At 52.7% G+C, this 18953-nt stretch overlaps 1 protein-coding gene across 3 annotated transcripts in view; it reads left to right on the plus strand.

Moving 5' to 3' along the window:
• The window catches only part of EPHA8 (EPH receptor A8), a 137636-nt gene that overhangs the window by 38247 nt on the left and 80436 nt on the right, over window positions 1-18953 (plus strand). For all 3 annotated transcript variants that reach the window (XM_048824902.2, XM_048824903.2, XM_075120994.1), the window contains exon 3: window positions 11138-11801. In XM_048824902.2, the coding sequence (XP_048680859.2) occupies window positions 11138-11801 (664 nt within the window). The remainder of the gene's footprint in view (window positions 1-11137; window positions 11802-18953) is intronic.

Raw genomic sequence — 18953 nt, forward strand, 5'->3', positions numbered from 1 at the left:
CAAAGGGCCACCCTCTCTCTCACGGCCTGTGCTGGTTCTCATGTAACTCACAGTCTGTGGTCGATGTGGGACTCTTTTTGCCAAGGCAGTCAAATCACTTACCCTGCCTGACCCCACCCCCTCTCACCTGGATGCACACACACGTGGACACACGGCGGGACAGTCTCACCACACACAAACACGGACACATTTGCCTTTGTCAAGGCTCATGGCTCTGAGAGGAGCTGGCCGCCTGCCTCCTGTCAGTCCGGGGAGGAGAACTGAGGGGCAGCTTTTTCTAGTGGTGAGAGCAGGGAAGCGGGATAGACCCCCAGCTTTACCATTCACCTTACCAGGTGGCCTTGGGCAAGATGCTCAACTTCCTCATGCCTCATTTCTCCCTCTGCACAATGGGGCTAATAATACAGACCTCCCCCACAGGGGGCAGTTTGTGAGGGTTACTCACTCAGTGATTGACAAGTGATTTTATAAGTGTTGTGAGATCCTGGATATAAGTATCCTGGTTATTGTCATCTGCTTGTTAACGAGGATCCTGGCAACTGCTCTGTGAACACGGACTCCATTGGAGATCTGGCAGTAGAGCCTGGTTTGTAATCTCTCCGTCTGTCTGTCTGGGTAACGGTCAGTTGCCTGCAGTGTGTTGCTCAGAAGAAATTGCTGCTTGTTTTCCAGACTGATTTCCTGCTATGTGGCAGGTGCCTCGCTCTCTGTCACTCTCGGTTTAACTGTGCAGCTGCTTTTGGGTGCCCTGAACGCAGGCCAGGAACAAAACCCCCCCAAACCAGCTTGTCATCGCTCTGGAATAATCCAAAAAGTATCAGTGGAATTGCACCAAATTTGCTTAAACAACCAGCTGAGATGCATGCCACAGGAGAAGCTGCCTGTCGTGCTTGAGTGCTACCGATGAAAGTTTCCTGCTGGTGAAGCACCAGCGGGGTGGCCAGGGGCTGATCTCCTGCATCAACGGAGCAGTCACAGCACAGACAGGAGGAGCATCTGGCTCATTGCCCCACTTAAGGTCTCTCCCACTTCTGGCAGGGAAGGTCTTGGCCTCTCTCCCGAGCCTGCTGCCAGGAAAGCCATTGGGACCTGAACCCTCCCACCGGACAGCCAGTCAATGATAACAGCTCTTGGGTCGGAGTGAGTCAGGCCGGCTCTTTTTCTACAAGGCATTTGTACCATCACACTAGAGGCGAGGGGCTTCCTACCCCATGGCCAACCCCTCAGCCATCCTGGGTGCTATCAGCTGGGAGAGTTCACTGCTCTGGAAGGCCTGGGCTAAGAACGGAGACGCTTTGCTGCTTACAACAGCCTTTGAATGCAGGCACTCCCATCTGCATTGTTTGTAACTGCCTAGCACAGAACGTGGGGGTGGAGCCCTCACCTCCAGAGAGGACCCCTGAGCCATGGGTCTGCAGGTGCAGCAGAGTATCAGGCAACAGTGGTCAGGAATATGCTGCAGGAATATCTAGGCTTTTACAGCTGCCCGGGACCCCCTTGGCCTGCCATGAGATTTCCGGGGGTTTCTCTGGAAGGTCTGGGCTCTGCCTGCATGAATATTGGCACTGAAAGCAGAGTACAGAACATGCCACAGTGCAGCTAATATTCATTTAAAAATGGGTATGTCAGGAGGAGCGGAGCCTTTGAAAATAAAGATTTTAAACAAGATAAAAGCACTTACAGCTAATTCCCTGGATGCTGGTAACTACCAGCAGTTAACGGCCTGAGGTAAAGCTCAGGGTAGTTAACTGCCTAACAAATCCCTTGTTAGCCATCAGAGTGACTGATTTTATGGGGATTGTCACTATTAAAAACCACATTTAATGCTTTATTGCTACAATAATGTGGGTTATTTTCCCTCTTCCACTTGACTGTGCTGCTGGCTCCTGGGAAGGACTCGCAGCTCAGTGCCCATCAGGGAAGAGCTCAGGACATTTCTGGGGGCAGTGGCAGCTCTACCATGCTGGCAGGACCAGCAGTGAGGGCTCCGTGGCTGTCCCCCGTAGGCATGATCCCAGGACTGGGTAGGCTGAGGCTCTTTCATGGAGCCCCCTGGCTTGGCACAGCCAGAGGGTGGGAGCCATTTGGGGGATTGTCATGGAAAATAGCAAGGCTGAGGCTCTTTCATGGAGCCAGGCTTTTCTCCTTATGTGTTCGTTCCCTTCAACTTCCCCTTTTCCTCCTCGTCCCCCTCCGTTGCACCATGCAGGCCCTGGGGAGATTTTGGAGACCTTGCTCAGCCGCAGAGCTATCTGCTGTTTGCATCTTTTCCCTTTTATAATCTGGTATTTCTTTTTTTATAACTTATGTTGACTTTAATTTAAACTATTAAACGAGCCCCTGAATGCTGATGGAATTGCACTCCCTCCCCCCGCCGCGCACTCACCGCGCTAATTATGATGTCCTCATTTTCGTCTCTCTGGGGGATCTTATCACAGTGACGGGGGACGAGCTGAGCTTCGTTTAATAAAAGCCACTTCAAACCAGCAGCCAGGAGCCGGCCGAAGTGAGCGCGGCTGGAGAGGCCAGGTGCACGCACAGCGCCCTCGTTATTGAACTGATCCTTATCCCCTCCTCCTCAGCCCCTCACTCAAAGTCAGCTCTGCCAGGCAGAGACGCCTCTCCCGGGAAGGGCAACTAGCCTTGGGGTCCTGTAATTACCGTAAAAGAGAGAAACCCTTAAAGTCACAGAGTTGCCTAATGCCTGTCCCTGGATGCTGAATCTCTCCACGCACACACAGGATGGGATCTTGTCCCACGCTGGTGGCCCAGGAGCACAGGGACCTAGTGACACTCCCGAGTTGATGCGGGATCACTCTAGGCCCTCTTCAGGCAGGACACACTCTGGGCTAATAAAAAGACCTAGCTTTGATATAGTTCTTTTAATCAGTGGCACCAGCTTCCCATCAGTAGAAGTTACCAGGCGATCAGACACTCTTGGTAGCCTTTGCTAGAGCGAGCTATCAGGGATGGGAAAGACCTCTCCAGATCATTCCTTCCAACCAGAGGGAATATTCCCAAGGAATCCCAAGTGATGGGACATCCACCACTCCCCACGGGGGTCTGGTCTGCGGCCCAACAGACCCTCTGGCAGAGAGACAGTACCTCCCCTGTTGTTACTGTGAATTATTTGTGTTACTGTAGCACCCAGGAGCCCTAGTCATGGCCCAGCCATCATAGTATATGAAAACAGGAGACAAAGATGGCCCCTGCCCCAAGGAATGAGCCCCTTGGGGTTTCCTGAGTTGGTGTTTCCAGATGCTGAGCCTTCCCCCTTCGCTGTGCCGATCGTGCCCAGCACCTGCAGAGGTGCTGCAGAAAGCTGTTCCCTCCCGCTGCGTCACTCGTAGTTCAGGCTCTGGCTGTCTTGCCCATCAGAAGTAGAGGGAGCAACTGACCCGCCCAGCGTCATACTTGCCCGCAGCAAGGTAAAAGAAAGTGTTCAGTGGTGCCCATTGGGCCTGCTTATGTCTGCCCCCATCCCTAACAGCTTGGCATGATGGAGGATGGGACCTGGGAGCCACACCCTGGGCCAGGCATGTTTACACGGCGCAGCGGATAATGGTGACGACTGGCTGATTTCTAGCAGCTTGCATCAGAGGAGCTCAGAGTGCTTGGGAAACCCTGAAGGAGCTACACCGCCGCCCTCTCCGCGAGGCTGGGAGGGGTTCTACAGAGGAGAAAACCAAGGCACAGAGAGATACGTGAAGCACCAAGGCATAGGCGCCGACGCTGTGGGTACTCCAGGCTGGAGCACCCCTGGGGAAAAAGTGGTGGGTGCTCAGCACCCCCCGGCAGCTCCCCAATCAGCCCCACTCCTTTCCCAGAGCCTCCCACCCACTGATGGGTCCCACCGATCAGTGCCTCCTCCTCCCTCCCCATGTTCCGCGGCGTGCAGGAGGCTCTGGGCGGGAGGGGGGAAGAGTGAGGAGGAGGCATGCTCGAGGGAAGGGGTAGAACAGAGCGGAAAGAGACGGGGTGGGGTGAGGGTGAGAAGAGGCAGGGTGCGGACTTCGGGGAAGGGGGTGGGAGGGCGGGGCCTGGAGCAGAGCCAGCAGCTGAGCACGCCCCGGCACATTGGGAAGTCAGCACCTGTGCACCAAGAGCACCCAGGGAGGCTGTGGCAGCCTTGCCAGGCCAGGGGAGGAGAACAGGATGGCAGCTGGTCGCAGGGAGCAGGGCTGAGCACGGCACGCTCTGCGCTAGAATGGCAGCAGGGGAGTAGTCGCTCAGTCTTCTGCCCAGGAGCTGGGATCGGGGCAGGAGGAAGCCTTAGCCCACGAGCTGGAATCTTCCTACACTAAGAGATGCTGAAGCAGAGGGTGGCCATCCTGACTTGCTTTCCGTTGAAGTTTTCCTTGCTCCGTGTCTCTCCCTGCGTCCCTGGTTTCAGACCCTGGAGTGGAGGCCAGGATGACTGGACCCCTGCCCACCACCCCTCCTGGCGAATCCCCCCAGGGGCTCAGGGCCTTGCTAGAGCTGCAGTGTGATCCCAGTGACCCTGGCCCTGAAGGGCTAGTCCAGAGAGGATGGGTCTGCGCTGCCTGTGGCAGGCAGGACTCGACTCCCTCATTCTGTTATTTCCCAGACCCAGTGTAAGACAGTGTCAGTGTCTCAGCGCTGTTATCGGGTGCTGGTTCCCCGTGTGTGCCTCCTGCAACCAGGCCTGTGGTCGTTCCATGGCTCCACCATTAGGCTGGAGAAGTCTTTGCTAGAGAAGCCCCGTGCAGTCTGCTCGGAGGCGGAGCAGTGAGTGGCACGCTGAGTCAGGCATGTTGGTTGCTGCCCCAGAGGCAAGCGATGCACATTAGCGGAGCCCTGAGAAAGGAAACCTGTTTACATCACAGAGAGGAGGCTGGGGCAGCCCAGAGTCGCTGCTTTCACTTCAGTTCTAAGGTAGGTCAGCCTCAAAGACCTGCCCAGCCTCCCTGCCTGCTGCTCCCCGCAAACGTCCCAGGCCCCGACCCACCTCCGCTTTCCAATAGCAGCCTGAGTGTCAAGGGTGAGAGCTCTTCTCAGGAGCCGTCAGATGCCTGCAAAGGGAGGAGAGAGCGAGGCGTGGGGAAGGCCAGACTGGGAAGGTCATGGGCCTGCTGGCTGGCAAGCACCACACCATGCTGAGTGCCAGCCTGCAGTGCAGAGAATGAGCCACGTAGCTCTGAAAGCCAAGCCATGGTGCCAAGGGCAGAGGCCGCACAGGAGAGGCCCTGTGGAGGTGGAGTAAGGTCTGACCCCACTGACATGGTCTTTTTAGGGGGCCAGGGGCAAAGAGCAAGCAAAGAACACCTGAAAAGTAGGAAGGTCCCCTGCAGGTTTGACCTTGGGTTGAGGCCAGCCAGCAAACAGGCTGGGCTAACAGTATCACCCCCAGCCACCTGCATAGTGACCACCCACCTGAGCATGCCCGAGAGGTGCTCAGGAGTAATGTAGAGAGGACTTGCCATCAGGCATGGGCAGGTGTGGCTTGGGTGTGGCACAAGCAGGATGAATGTGTGTGACCCAGGAACCTCTTAGTGCCAACCAACAAGGGGCATGGAGGGGGTGCAGAGGGGTAACAGGGATCTTCTGGGCCTGGTATATGCAATCCAAGAAGTGTCATGGGAGGTGTCAACTGAAAGCCAGTGTCATACTGGTCATCAAAATCATGGTGAGACGCATGTATGGATGTTATAAGTAGGGATGTACATAGGTTGTATGTTATGTTCTTATGGTCTGTGCGTAGGGACAGGTCACCAGGTTTGTTATCAGACAAGAAGTGTTTCCCTAGCTGGCTGTTTACATGTTAATTAAGTATTGCACAGGTCACAGTCGGCTCCACTCACCAGTCTGAATGAAATGCTAACAAAGGGTTGTGAAAACTTCAAAGAGAAAAGTACCAGGGAAGCAAGCAGTGGTGGGGGGACACTACCCTATCTGGAGGGGCACAGCAAAGGTTTTGTCAAGTATATTTAGGGAACAAAGAAGACACCCTAGCATCCTTCACTGGGTAAGTAAATGGACAGTGAATTTGCTTCATGAAAAAAGGATCTCAGCCAGGCTTGGGTGAAAACACTGGGGAGAACTTTGGATGAGATAAGTGTCTGAGACAGGGGGTTAGCCTGTGAGTTAAGTGTAGTTTCTAGGAAGCGTGTTGTGATTTTGTTTTATGTGTAGCCATTTGTTCCTAATATTTTTACTCACTATCACGTCACTCTCTGTTCTTTGATAATATCCGGATCCATGTTTTCACTATAAATATATCTCAGTGCTGTGTGTTCCGCAGAAGCTGTGTTCTAGGGTAGGACTCGTTAGGGGCAGTGTATTGCTCCTTTGGGAACCGCGGGACTGGTGATTCTGTGAGGGTTCAGTGGATAAGTGGCTGGACTCTGGCTTGTCACATTCCCCAGAGAGCCCTGTTCTTTGCTTGCCCTGAGCCCCAGCTCCCAGTGACACCTCACAGCGGAGAGCTCACGTGGTGTCTGGTGAGCACTGGGGGCAGGGAGCGATCCTGGGGCTGCACCTCATGGCACTGACAGTGGGGTGGGCAGGCGCCTTTTCCAGCTCACAGTTGCAATTAATGTCTCAATGGGCTCAGCAGGGAAAAGACAGAAAACAGACATTGGTGTCGTTTGTGCCCAATGAATTGTGACAATGGCTTTAGCGTCCTCCCCCGCACATTTCCCTGCGTGCTGAAGAACGGCTTTCCACTCACTCCAGAGAGGGGAGTGCCCTGTTGTGCTGTAGTGGGATGTGCCACTCCCTCCAGCGCTGTGTTGTGTTGTGCTATAGTGTGGTACATGTCCTGGCTCCTGTCCCCTCAGCTCCCCCTGGGCCCACTAGGTTTGCTGACTCTTTTTATTGCTTTGGTAGGACAGGGCCCTGGACAGGGCCGGCAGATTTGGGGCGAACAGAGGCTGGAAACGTTCACTTACCAACCTTAACTCAGCCCTTTCTCACCCCAGAGAGAGAACCCCATGTTGTTACTTCACAAATGCGTTTCTGTTTGTGTGAATACTAACAGTCTGGTCTGATGCAGTGACATGACCCCTCACTCTTCCCCAGTGTATCGGGAAGGGGCCTGCCTAGGTGGGGGTTGGTGGGGTGTTTTCCACATGATCATGATGGATGTGGAGAAGTTCAACTGGCCAATCTGGAGCATTGGCTTGGGAGCTATTGCATCAGTGAATGAGGCCATCAAAGTCCTGGACCAGGATGATGGCAGAGGGGCTGTAATCATGGGCTGGGTTTGCCGCTTTGTCTTTGTGAGCCATTGGTCAATGGGAAGTGGATGTGGTGCCTGGGGCAAAAGGCCAGAGAGAAGGTTGGGTTCCGTTTTTCTTTGAGGATTTCTAGACTCCTGCTAGTTCTAGTTATAACCTGCTGAGGCCTTGTCTTCACTGCAGAGTTAACTTAAGTGTCGGCCCTGTCCTGTCTCCCATCCACACACAAACCTTTTACTTGAGTGTGTTGCACTTTTGAGGCTATGTCTACAGTGTGCTGCAGTGTGGCCCACGGGGGGGTGTGAACTGCTGCGTGCACCAGAGTGTTGCACTTGAACTGTCCTGTGTGGATGCTGCTGGCACAAACTAACAGGTACCTAGTTCACCTTAGCGAACAGGACTGTGTTAACGTGAGCTAGGTGCCTTTTAGTTCGTGTGGCAGTGTCCACATGGGGCAGCTAGATTGCAACACTTTGGTGCGCTCTGCAATTCCCGTGGCCTGCACTGCGGTGCAGGGTAGACAAGCCTGACCTTGAGTTGGCTGCCCTGGCTGGGGGCGCAGGCTAATGCTCATCGGCTGCTGACCCAATCGCTCTGTGCAGTTCCAGTGTTACTTCGCAGTGTGTCCACTCTCACTGGAGCTGGACTAACTCAAGAGGGGGTTAACCTGAATGCAGATAACTAAAGTAAACCCTGCAGTGAAGACAAAGCAAGAATGCTCAGCTGCCAGAGGCTTGTTTGTTAAGTTTCACTCCACGTCCCCAAATGTGCTGAAGATGGAATCCCTACAATTCAGGGTAGCCAGAGGCAGGGGCTATGAACTCTGCAGGAGTCCTGCACTCACTGGGTACGTCAACTGCACTTTAGGCTGATTGTAGCACAGGTAGGCATACCAAAGCTAGCTTTAATCTAGCCTGGGTAACAATAGCAGTGAAGGTGCACTGACCTGGACCCTGCGCAGGCTAGCAAGCTGATGAGCTTGTACGGGGGCAGCTAGCCTGCACCTCTTCACTGCTACTGTTATCTGGGCTAGATAGATGAAAGCTAGCAGGATATGGTTCCCTGTTTTACAATCACCCCATAAACTTCTGGGTAGACATACCCATTCTCTCTGGTGCTGCACAGTTGCTGGGGTCGGAAAGCGGTCCTACCGAGCTGACACATGGCCTTTCTGAATGCCATCCTGGGCATATTTCTAACATGCCCATCACGTTGTGTCTGTGGGGTGGATGCACGAGACGCCTCAATGCAGCTGTATGATTTTGGAGGTGATTTTTGTAGTAAGCAGAAGTTCATTTTTCCAGAGCGAGTGACTAACTTTTCAATTATGCATCAGCATATTTCAATATCCCCTTTGAACTCATTTTCCTTGAGGCCTAATGACTGCAACACACGGGAAGTTCCTCTCTTTTCCAGGCAAATCTGAGCTCTAGGACAGCAATAGAAAGTTAGGAGACTTTTCCAGAAGTGAGTGCATTTTGGAAGTTGCAGGTGCATTTTGGAAGTTGGAGGTTCAACCCTCCTTAAACCTTGTGAGATGCAAAGAAGTTCTCCTCTTGCAGGAGACTAGAGATGCAAAATTTCTGCCAGAAAGGAGGTTTGCTTTTGCTGGAGGTAGAGGCACTAGGAAGCGTGAACTGTCCCAATGTCATTCCATCCCTACTAACCATGTGCTCACATGATGCGGTGCAGAAGGAGCCAACAGGCCTGAGGTCAGCAGGGCTAGACAGGATAATATGGGGTTTGGCAAAGCAGAGTTGAGAGTTCTCAGCTCTAAATGGCTTCGCACTTCCAGGGACCAGCATGTCCTGCACCTTAGGAAAGCAGGGCCCATGCGGCTGCTTACAGCATCTGGGGGTGACAGGGCCAGGGCCATTTTGATGGGCTTGGTGTCTGGGTTAAAGAGCTTGAGCTGAAGTGGGTTTGTGGCAGAGGCCTTGGGGGCAGGGGGCGGCACACATGGATTCAGGGGTCAGATTCTGAAACACAAGTGACATTTCTAAGGGCTTGGTTCAGATCTGAAAGATCTTTGCTAGTGAAACGTGCTTGCACCCTGTGTCATATTGCCCTCTAGCGGCTCCTCCACATTCAGGGTAACAGCCTACTGCTACTTCTACTCTAGTACTCCTTTGACTTTAGTGGTCGAGGTCTCTGCTATGGATCTGAAGGTCCTGAGTTCAAACACCACTGCTGAAACACGGGGCAGGGGAGTGTTGTCCTGGCAATAAGTATTATAGTGTCCGTGGTGCTCGGACAGATCTGCCAGGAGCCCCAGTGTCCTGACAGAGTCCGGGCCTTCCGTAGCAGGCAAGGCATCAGCAAGGGCCATGGCTGAGCCAGGGGCCTGCCCCCAGTGTCACTCTGCATGTCACTCTCTGGCGGTTCATGCGAAGGGCAAGTACAGCGTCTGGGGGCGGGGGCAGTATCATTCCAAAGCTCCAGCCCACTCCCAGCAGGGTCTGAGCCCTTACCACATTCAAACGAGTCTCTGCTCCAGAGCTCCTGGCTCCCTCCTGCCCTCCCTCCCTTCCCCACTCAGACACACAGGATCCCTGCCTTTGGGAGATTGGGCCCTTCAGCCCATTGGCTGGGCCCCACTGCTGCATCCTGTGGGGCTTCCACTTGGGTGGCACCGTGGCGTGCGCTGGGATGTCCCTGGCCTGGGGAGAGGGACTAGGGCTCAGGACCAGAGAAAGTAGAAGAATGGGGCTAGTCTTGGTGGAAGGAGAGAGAGGGAGGAGGACAAGAGTGGGAGGTGGCAAGGCAGGAGACCAGGTAAGTTTGGAGGAGCCCCAGACCAGAGCCCCATTTTCAGCATGACAGTCACTCACCGGGCTGTGTTCAGAGCAGTGCTGATGGCTGAGTCTGGGGGGATCACTGGTCAGGGCAGCCATCCAAGGAGCAGTGTGCAAGGAAGATACGGGAGAGCCCCAAGGCACCTCTCCGGTCAGCCTCTCTCATTGCAGTCACAGTGTTTATGAGTTAGATGCCAGCAGGACATCTTGTGCTGCCCCTCAGTCTAGGGCCTCTACTAGGCACAGCAAACAAGTCACAGAGAGGGAGGCTGGAGCAGGAATTATTACTACAGATTTTCTGGAGCCCAAACCTTTGTTTTATGCCAGGACCTGGCCCCTTCTGGTTGCTCTGGCTGATTTCTGGAACCCCCTCCAAAAAAAAAAGCAACCTGCAATGTGCTCCTTTAGTTAAGGAGGAGAAAAAGCAAGGTAGGAGATTGGTCAGAGGCCCCATGTGCCAGCTCTCGGTGCCAGGGGCAGGAAGGAAGCTGGAACGGGTCTGTTGGCAGGGGGAGGAGCTTGGCTAATTGATGCAAGAGTGCCCTTTCCAGTCCCGACATCACAGAACTCTGCAGGAAAGGTAGCTTGTGTGCTTTTCATTTTTTGCTCTTTGTTGTTTGTCATTCAACAGTCACCTCTTTAAAATGTTTGTCATCCAGTCAGGGAGCAGAAGCTGGGACCCAAGGGACCAATCACACACCATTAATAACCGTGTCCAGCTGCAGTGGACAGTTTGTGAGCTTCCCAGAACCTGAGATCTGCTCCCAGGAACTCTGGTGAATCCTCACGAACAGGGAACACACCCATGGAAATCAGGGTGGGTTTGCCAACAATTTGAAAACAGCAAAAGGGCTCAAGGAAAGGGGGATTTGTCAGAAGCACCCAAGGGATTTAGGAGCACAAATACCAGCGGCTTTAAATAGGGCTTGTGCACCTAAATCCCATAGACCCGCAAAGTGTCCCCCTAAATTCATAATCAGCTTTATTCATAAAAGATCATTCATTCAGCTGCAGTTACAACCGTTCTGTTGTGGGGAGATGAAGGGCATGTTCACACTTACCCTTCTCCCCCCGTCCGAGGGCTTGTATCAGTGAATGGCTGATGTGCGTGTTCATACTAACCTCTCCCCCTCTGTCCCACAGTGGGATTCTATCAATGAAATGGATGAATTTTTCACCCCTATCCACACCTACCAAGTCTGTAATGTCATGACCCCAAACCAGAACAACTGGCTGCGCAGCAATTGGGTCCAACGGGACGGTGCCCGTCGGGTTTATGCTGAGATCAAGTTCACCCTGCGGGACTGTAACAGTATGCCTGGGGTGCTGGGCACCTGCAAGGAGACATTCAATCTCTACTACCTGGAGTCGGACCGGGACCTGGGCACCAGCACCCGGGAGAGCCAGTTTGTGAAGATTGATACCATAGCAGCCGACGAGAGCTTCACCAGCGTAGACCTGGGGGTCAGGCGGCTCAAACTCAACACTGAGGTGAGGGGCGTGGGACCCCTGAGCAAGCGGGGCTTTTACCTGGCTTTCCAGGACATAGGGGCCTGCATTGCCATCGTCTCTGTCCGGGTATACTACAAGAAGTGCCCCGCGATGGTCAGGAACCTGGCGTCCTTCTCCGAGGTGGTTACCGGGGCGGACTCCTCCTCCTTGGTGGAGGTGCGGGGCGAATGTGTGAGGCACTCTGAGGAGAGAGACACCCCCAAAATGTACTGCAGTGCTGAGGGGGAATGGCTGGTGCCCATTGGGAAATGTGTGTGCAGCGCTGGCTACCAAGAGCAGAGAGATTTCTGTGTGGGTAAGTCTCTCTTTACCTCTTAAAGGGGAGGGCTGGGGGCAAAGATACCAACATGTCAAAATGAGCCATAGAATATAGGATTTGCACAATGAACTCTCACAGCAGAAATGGTCCCGTGAACATTCTTATAAATTCCAGTGGGTAAGGGGGGGGATTTTATTTATTTTATTTGATCTTTTATTCACAAGTAGACATTCCCCTACACCAGGGTGACCAGATAGCAAATGTGAAAAATCGGGACGGGGTGGGGGGTAATAGGTGCCTATAAAACTGGGACATCTGGTCACCCTACCTTGCTGCATTTGCAATCCAGACGTTGCAGCACTGTGCTAGGGCACAGGAACCTGACAGTGACATTGGCTGGAAACTGACAAAACAGACGTGAAACGTCCTGGTCTGTTTTCCTTTCCGAGCTGAGGGAAACACTGAAAGCGAATCGGCCGTGTGAACGGCTGAGCGTGTGAGCGGGTCAGGAAGCCGGGTGGGTTATCCCCATCAGTGTTATTGGTGACACAGGCAAGGAAACCTGCTTTGTAGAAAGCTACAACTTTACGCTGGGAATGTCCCTCCAGCAGCTGAGAGCTGCTCCGTGCACTGGCTGTTAGCAGCTCATGGCCAGAGAGAAGAGCCCTCCCTCCTGCATACCTAAGCGCTGCCTCTCTCACTTCTCTTTGGCAGGGAGTTGACAGCAAAGCGAACAAAAGAGAGACACTAAGATGTATAAAACAAGGTTATCGCCTTAATCCCATCATCAACCAGAGCTACCCCTGCAGCCTCCAGGGGTGTAGAGGAGACTTCCCCAAGAGCCCCCCCGCCCCAGGAAGGGGTTCATGCTGCCAACTGTATAAACTGTGATAAGGAGTCTGGTGAGCAGGCAATAGCCCTGTAGCAGGCTGCGCAACTGGCATGGGGCTGCGTGTGTACAGAATTCCATGCACTGGGCTCCCTGGGAGACCCCTCTGTGCAGGTTTGTTTGCTTTTGGTTTTTCATGCGAGGTTTTTAGAGGAGCAGAGCTTTGACTCTGCAAACAGGGTGTAACCCTTCTGCCCATCAGAGTTGGCAGCAACAAGGGCCGGGTTCAATATCTAGGGGATCCATTCCAATAACACAATGCAAACCGGCTCGAGCCCCCACCCAGTGACCTGGGACAAATACATACCACCCTTGCTGGGCGCCTCCAAGAGGCAATACTTCCCCTCTTGCAAGCACATAGTCTGAGTGTAGCAAAAAGCCTTTTAATAACAGAGAGAAACAATGTGGCATTATGTTGGGGAAACACCACCAACAGGATTCATAACACAACCCATGAGCAAAAAAACCCACACCAAGCAAATTGGGGCATGCCCTTTCCCTTTGGTTCTTGAGTCCAGCAACCCCAAATCACCCAAAGTCCCAAAAGTCCAATGACCCAAAAGTCTCTGTCCCTGGTCAGGGCAGCCCCAGAGTTCGAAAGTTTATCTGCAGAGCTTTACCTCCCAACCTGGGTGGAGATGGGGACGGGGGTAAGGGGCACTTTACATGATCTGAAGCTGACCGCCCCACAGCTCCATAGGGCTCCGCTCCGCTCCGCCAGCCGCCCCACAAACTGCTTCGCTCAGCTCTGCGGCCCACAAGCAGCTCCTGCCATCCCACGAACTGCTCCACCAGCCGGTCCACAAACTGCTCCGCGTCCCACCAGCAGCTCCCACCATCCTATGAACTGCTCCACCAGCCTGTCCACAAGGCACTCCAGCCATCCCGCAAACTGCTCCACAATATATCTTCAGGCTCCCCCACTACTTAACACAACGCTCAGTGATTTCAGCTCTTAGCCCTGGTCTACACTAGGACTTTAGGTCGAATTTAGCAGCGTTAAATCGATCTAAACCTGCACCCGTCCACACGATGAAGCCCTTTATTTCGACTTAAAGGGCTCTTAAAATCGATTTCTTTACTCCTCCCCTGACAAGTGGATTAGCACTTAAATGGGCCTTGCCGGGTCAAATTTGGGGTACTGTGGACACAATTTGACGGTATTGGCCTCCGGGAGCTATCCCGGAGTGCTCCATTGTGACCGCTCTGGACAGCACTCTCAACTCAGATGCAGTGGCCAGGTAGACAGGAAAAGAACCGCAAACTTTTGAATCTCATTTCCTGTTTGGCCAGTGTGGCAAGCTGCAGGTGACCAAGCAGAGCTCATCAGCAGAGGTGACCATGATGGAGTCCCAGAATCGCAAAAGAGCTCCAGCATGGACCGAACGGGAGGTACGGGATCTGATCGCTGTATGGGGAGAGGAATCCGTGCTATCAGAACTCCGTTCCAGTTTTTGAAATGCCAAAACCTTTGTCAAAATCTCCCAGGGCATGAAGGACAGAGGCCATAACAGGGACCCGAAGCAGTGCTGCATGAAACTTAAGGAGCTGAGGCAAGCCTACCAGAAAACCAGAGAGGCGAACGGCCGCTCCGGGTCAGAGCCCCAAACATGCCGCCTCTATGATGATCTGCATGCCATTTTAGGGGGTTCAGCCACTACTACACCAGCCGTGTTCTTTGACTCCTTCAATGGAGATGGAGGCAACATGGAAGCAGGTTTTGGGGACGAAGAAGATGATGATGAGGTTGTAGATAGCTCACAGCAAGCAAGCAGAGAAACCGGTTTTCCCGACAGCCAGGAACTGTTTCTCACCCTGGACCTGGAGCCAGTACTCCCTGAACCCACCCAAGGCTGCTTCCTGGACCCAGCAGGTGGAGAAGGGACCTCCGGTGAGTGTACCTTTTAAAATACTATACATGGTTTAAAAGCAAGCATGTGAAAGGATTACTTTGCCCAGGCATTCGCGGCTCTCCTGGATGTACTCCCAAAGCCTTTGCAAAAGGTTTCTGGGGAGAGCAGCCTTATTGCGTCTTTCATGGTAGGACACTTTACCACTCCAGGCCAGTAACACGTACTCAGGAATCATTGTACAACAAAGCATTGCAGTGTAAGTTTGCTGGCGTTCAAACAACATCCATTCTTTATCTCTCTGTGTTATCCTCAGGAGAGTGAGATATAATTCATGGTCACCTGGTTGAAATAGAGTGCTTTTCTTCAGGAGACACTCAGAGGAGCCCGTTCCTGTTGGGCTGTTTGCCTGTGACTAAACAGAAATGTTCCCCGCTGTTAGCCACGGGGAGGGGGGAGGGTTGAGGGGGTAGCCACACGGTGGGGGGAGGCAAAATGCGACCTTGTAACAAAAGCACATGTGCTATGTATGTAATGTTAACAGCAAGGTTTACCCTGAAAGAGTGTAGCCACTGTTTTATAAAATGTGTCTTTTTAAATACTGCTGTCCCTTTTCTTTTCTCCACCAGCTGCATGTGTTTCAATGATCACAGGATCTTCTCCTTCCCAGAGGCTAGTGAAGATTAGAAAGAAAAAAAAACGCACTGGAGATGAAATGTTCTCCGAGCTCATGCTGTCCTCCCAAACGGACAGAGCACAGACGAATGCGTGGAGGCAAATAATGTCAGAGTGCAGGAAAGCACAAAATGACCGGGAGGAGAGGTGGCGGGCTGAAGAGAGTAAGTGGCAGGCTGAAGAGAGTAAGTGGCGGGCTGAAGAGAGGGCTGAAGCTCAAATGTGGCGGCAACGTAATGAGAGGAGGCAGAATTCAATGCTGAGGCTGCTGGAGGACCAAACCAGTATGCTCCAGTGTATGGTTGAGCTGCAGCAAAGGCAGCTGGAGCACAGACTGCCACTACAGCCCCTGTGTAACCAACCGCCCTCCTCCCCAAGTTCCATAGCCTCCACACCCAGACGCCTAAGAACGCGGTGGGGGGGCCACCGGCCAACCAGCCACTCCACCACAGAGGATTGCCCCAAAAAAAGAAGGCTGGCATTCAATAAATTTTAAAGTTGTAAACTTTTAAAGTGCTATGTGGCATTTTCCTTCCCTCCTCCACCACCCCTCCTGGGCTACCTTGGTAGTCATCCCCCTATTTGTGTGATGAATGAATAAAGAATGCATGAATGTGAAGCAACAATGACTTTATTGCCTCTGCAAGCGGTGATCGAAGGGAGGAGGGGCGGGTGGTTACCTTACAGGGAAGTAGAGTGAACCAAGGGGCGGGGGGTTTCATCAAGGAGAAACAAACGGAACTTTCACACCATAGCCTGGCCAGTCATGAAACTGGTTTTCAAAGCTTCTCTGATGCGTACCGTGCCCTCCTGTGCTCTTTTAACCACCCTGGTGTCTGGCTGTGCGTAACCAGCAGCCAGGCGATTTGCCTCAACCTCCCACCCCGCCATAAATGTCTGCCTCTTACTCTCACAGATATTGTGGAGCACACAGCAAGCAGTAATAACAGTGGGAATACTGGTTTCGCTGAGGTCTAAGTGAGTCAGTAAACTGCGCCAGCGCGCCTTTAAACGTCCAAATGCACACTCTACCACCATTCTGCACTTGCTCAGCCTGTAGTTGAACAGCTCCTGACTACTGTCCAGGCTGCCTGTGTACAGCTTCATGAACCATGGCATTAAGGGGTAGGCTGGGTCCCCAAGGATACATATAGGCATTTCAACATCGCCAACAGTTATTTTCTGGTCTGGGAATAAAGTCCCTTCCTGCAGCTTTTGAAACAGACCAGAGTTCCTGAAGATGCGTGCGTCATGTACCTTTCCCGGCCATCCCACGTTGATGTTCGTGAAACATCCCCTGTGATCCACCAGAGCTTGCAGCACTATTGAAAAGTACCCCTTGTGGTTTATGTACTCGCCGGCTTGGTGCTCCGGTGCCAAGATAGGGATATGGGTTCCATCCATGGCCCCACCACAATTAGGGAATCCCATTGCAGCAAAGCCATCCACTATAACCTGCACATTTCCCAGGGTCACTACCCTTGATATCAGCAGATCTTTGATTGCGTGGGCTACTTGGATCACAGCAGCCCCCACAGTAGATTTGCCCACTCCAAATTGATTCCCAACTGACCGGTAGCTGTCTGGCGTTGCAAGCTTCCACAGGGCTATCGCCACTCGCTTCTCAACTGTGAGGGCTGCTCTCATCTTGGTATTCATGCGCTTCAGGGCAGGGGAAAGCAAGTCACAAAGTTCCATGAAAGTGCCCTTACGCATGTGAAAGTTTCGCAGCCACTGAGAATCGTCCCAGACCTGCAACACTATGCGGTCCCACCAGTCTGTGCTTGTTTCCCGAGCCCAGAATCGGCGTTCCACAGCATGAACCTGCCCCGTTAGCACCATGATGCATGCATTGGCAGGGCCCATGCTTTGAGAGAAATCTGTGTCCATGTCCTGATCACTCACGTGACCGCGCTGACGTCGCCTCCTCGCCCGGTATTGCTTTGCCCGGTTCTGGTGCTGCATATACTGCTGGATAATGCGTGTGGTGTTTAATGTGCTCCTAATTACCAAAGTGAGCTGAGCGGCCTCCATGCTTGCCTTGGTATGGCGTCTGCACAGAAAAAAGGCGTGGAACGATTGTCTGCCGTTGCTCTGACGGAGGGAGGGGCGACTGACGACATGGCTTACAGGGTTGGCTTCAGGGAATTAATATCAACAAAGGGGGTGGCTTTATATCAAGGAGTATTTCAGGCAGGACTTCACGGAGGGTTCTAATAAGAAATGGTGCACCTAAGTTATTGTTCTTATTGGAACAAGGAGGTTAGTCTGGCCTCTGATTGATACATGGCTAGATTTACCTCGCTGCACCTTCTCTGTGAGTGACTGCAGTATGACCTAGAGGAATGAGTCCCCTAGATGGGGGAGGAGGCAAATGAGTACAAAACAAATCTGGTCTATTTCTTATTTTGATCCACTCCATCTATCTTTTACATCTTTGGCTGGCAGCAGACGGTGCAGAAGGACTGCATGCCTTCCACATCTCATGGCTGCTCAGCAGAAGATGATGCAGTAGGACTGCTAGCAATCCATATCATCTGCCTGCTCACCACAAGACGGTTCAATAGGACTGACTGCAGGACTAAAGAGAATGACCTGGTCAAGTCACTCCAAATTTAGTCCCTGCACCCATGTCTGCCCAGGCGCTCGTGGCCAGGAGCACCTCAGACATGATGATGATGATGGCTACTAGTCATACTGTACCATCTGCTGCCACAAGGCAATGGGTTGCTGCTACTGTGCAGCAATACCGTACCATGTCTGCCAGCACCCAGGAGACATACAGTGACGGTTACCTGAGCAGGCTCCATGCTTGCCATGGTATGGCGTCTGCACAGGTAACTCAGGAAAGAAGGCATGAAACGATTGTCTGCCCTTGCTTTCACGGAAGAAGGGAGGGAAGGGGGGGCCTGACGATATGTACCCAGAACCACCCGCGACAATGTTTTAGCCCCATCAGGCATTGGGATCTCAACCCAGAATTCCAATGGGCAGCAGAGACTGCGGGAACTGTGGGATAGCTACCCCCAGTGCAACGCTCCAGAAGTCAGCTCTAGCCTCAGTACTGTGGAAGCACTCTGCCGAGTTAATGCACTTAAAGCATTTTCTGTGGAGGGACACACGCTCAAATATATAAAACCAGTTTCTATAAATTCAACCTTATTCTGTAGTGTAGACATACCCTTAGTCAGTTCAGTTCTTTGATGAATTCAGCTTGTAGTAGTAGGGGAGCCTCAGTGCTGGTGCACCATTTGCCCAAAGTGAGCTCAACAGCCTGTAACTAGACTCCTAATGAAATCAAAATTAGCTCTGATAGTCCACAGTGCATAGAGGAGGAAGTACAATTAACATGTAAGACCCTCACCAAGGGGCCCATACCACCAAGTATTAATACTTGCCCCCAGCCTCTCTCCCTTTACAGAGTTTTAAAACCCATGACCCTTGCCTAGCGAGTGCTACTTAGTTGATGGTGAGTCCCTCCAGCATAACAAAAGGCCAAGTACAGTTCCAAGCACAGTTCCCATAATCAGCATAATAACAATTTATTCTTCTTGCCCCAATAACAGAGACACTGGGGATCCCACAGCAGCCAAAGTGACCATTTGGGCAGCTATGGCCTCATTCTAGGCGGGGTGGGTGTGCCTAAGCAAATGAGATCGGCCCCTGAAGTTCTTTTCCACAACTTGCCACACCTCACCACCAGATGTCAGGGCGGAGCTCATCCTGACACTGCTTACAAGGGACACTGGGCTTTGTTTGAATTTAGGGGCCAGG

This window comes from Caretta caretta, chromosome 18, assembly GCF_965140235.1.
Source record: "Caretta caretta isolate rCarCar2 chromosome 18, rCarCar1.hap1, whole genome shotgun sequence".
NCBI classification, from domain to species: domain Eukaryota; kingdom Metazoa; phylum Chordata; order Testudines; family Cheloniidae; genus Caretta; species Caretta caretta.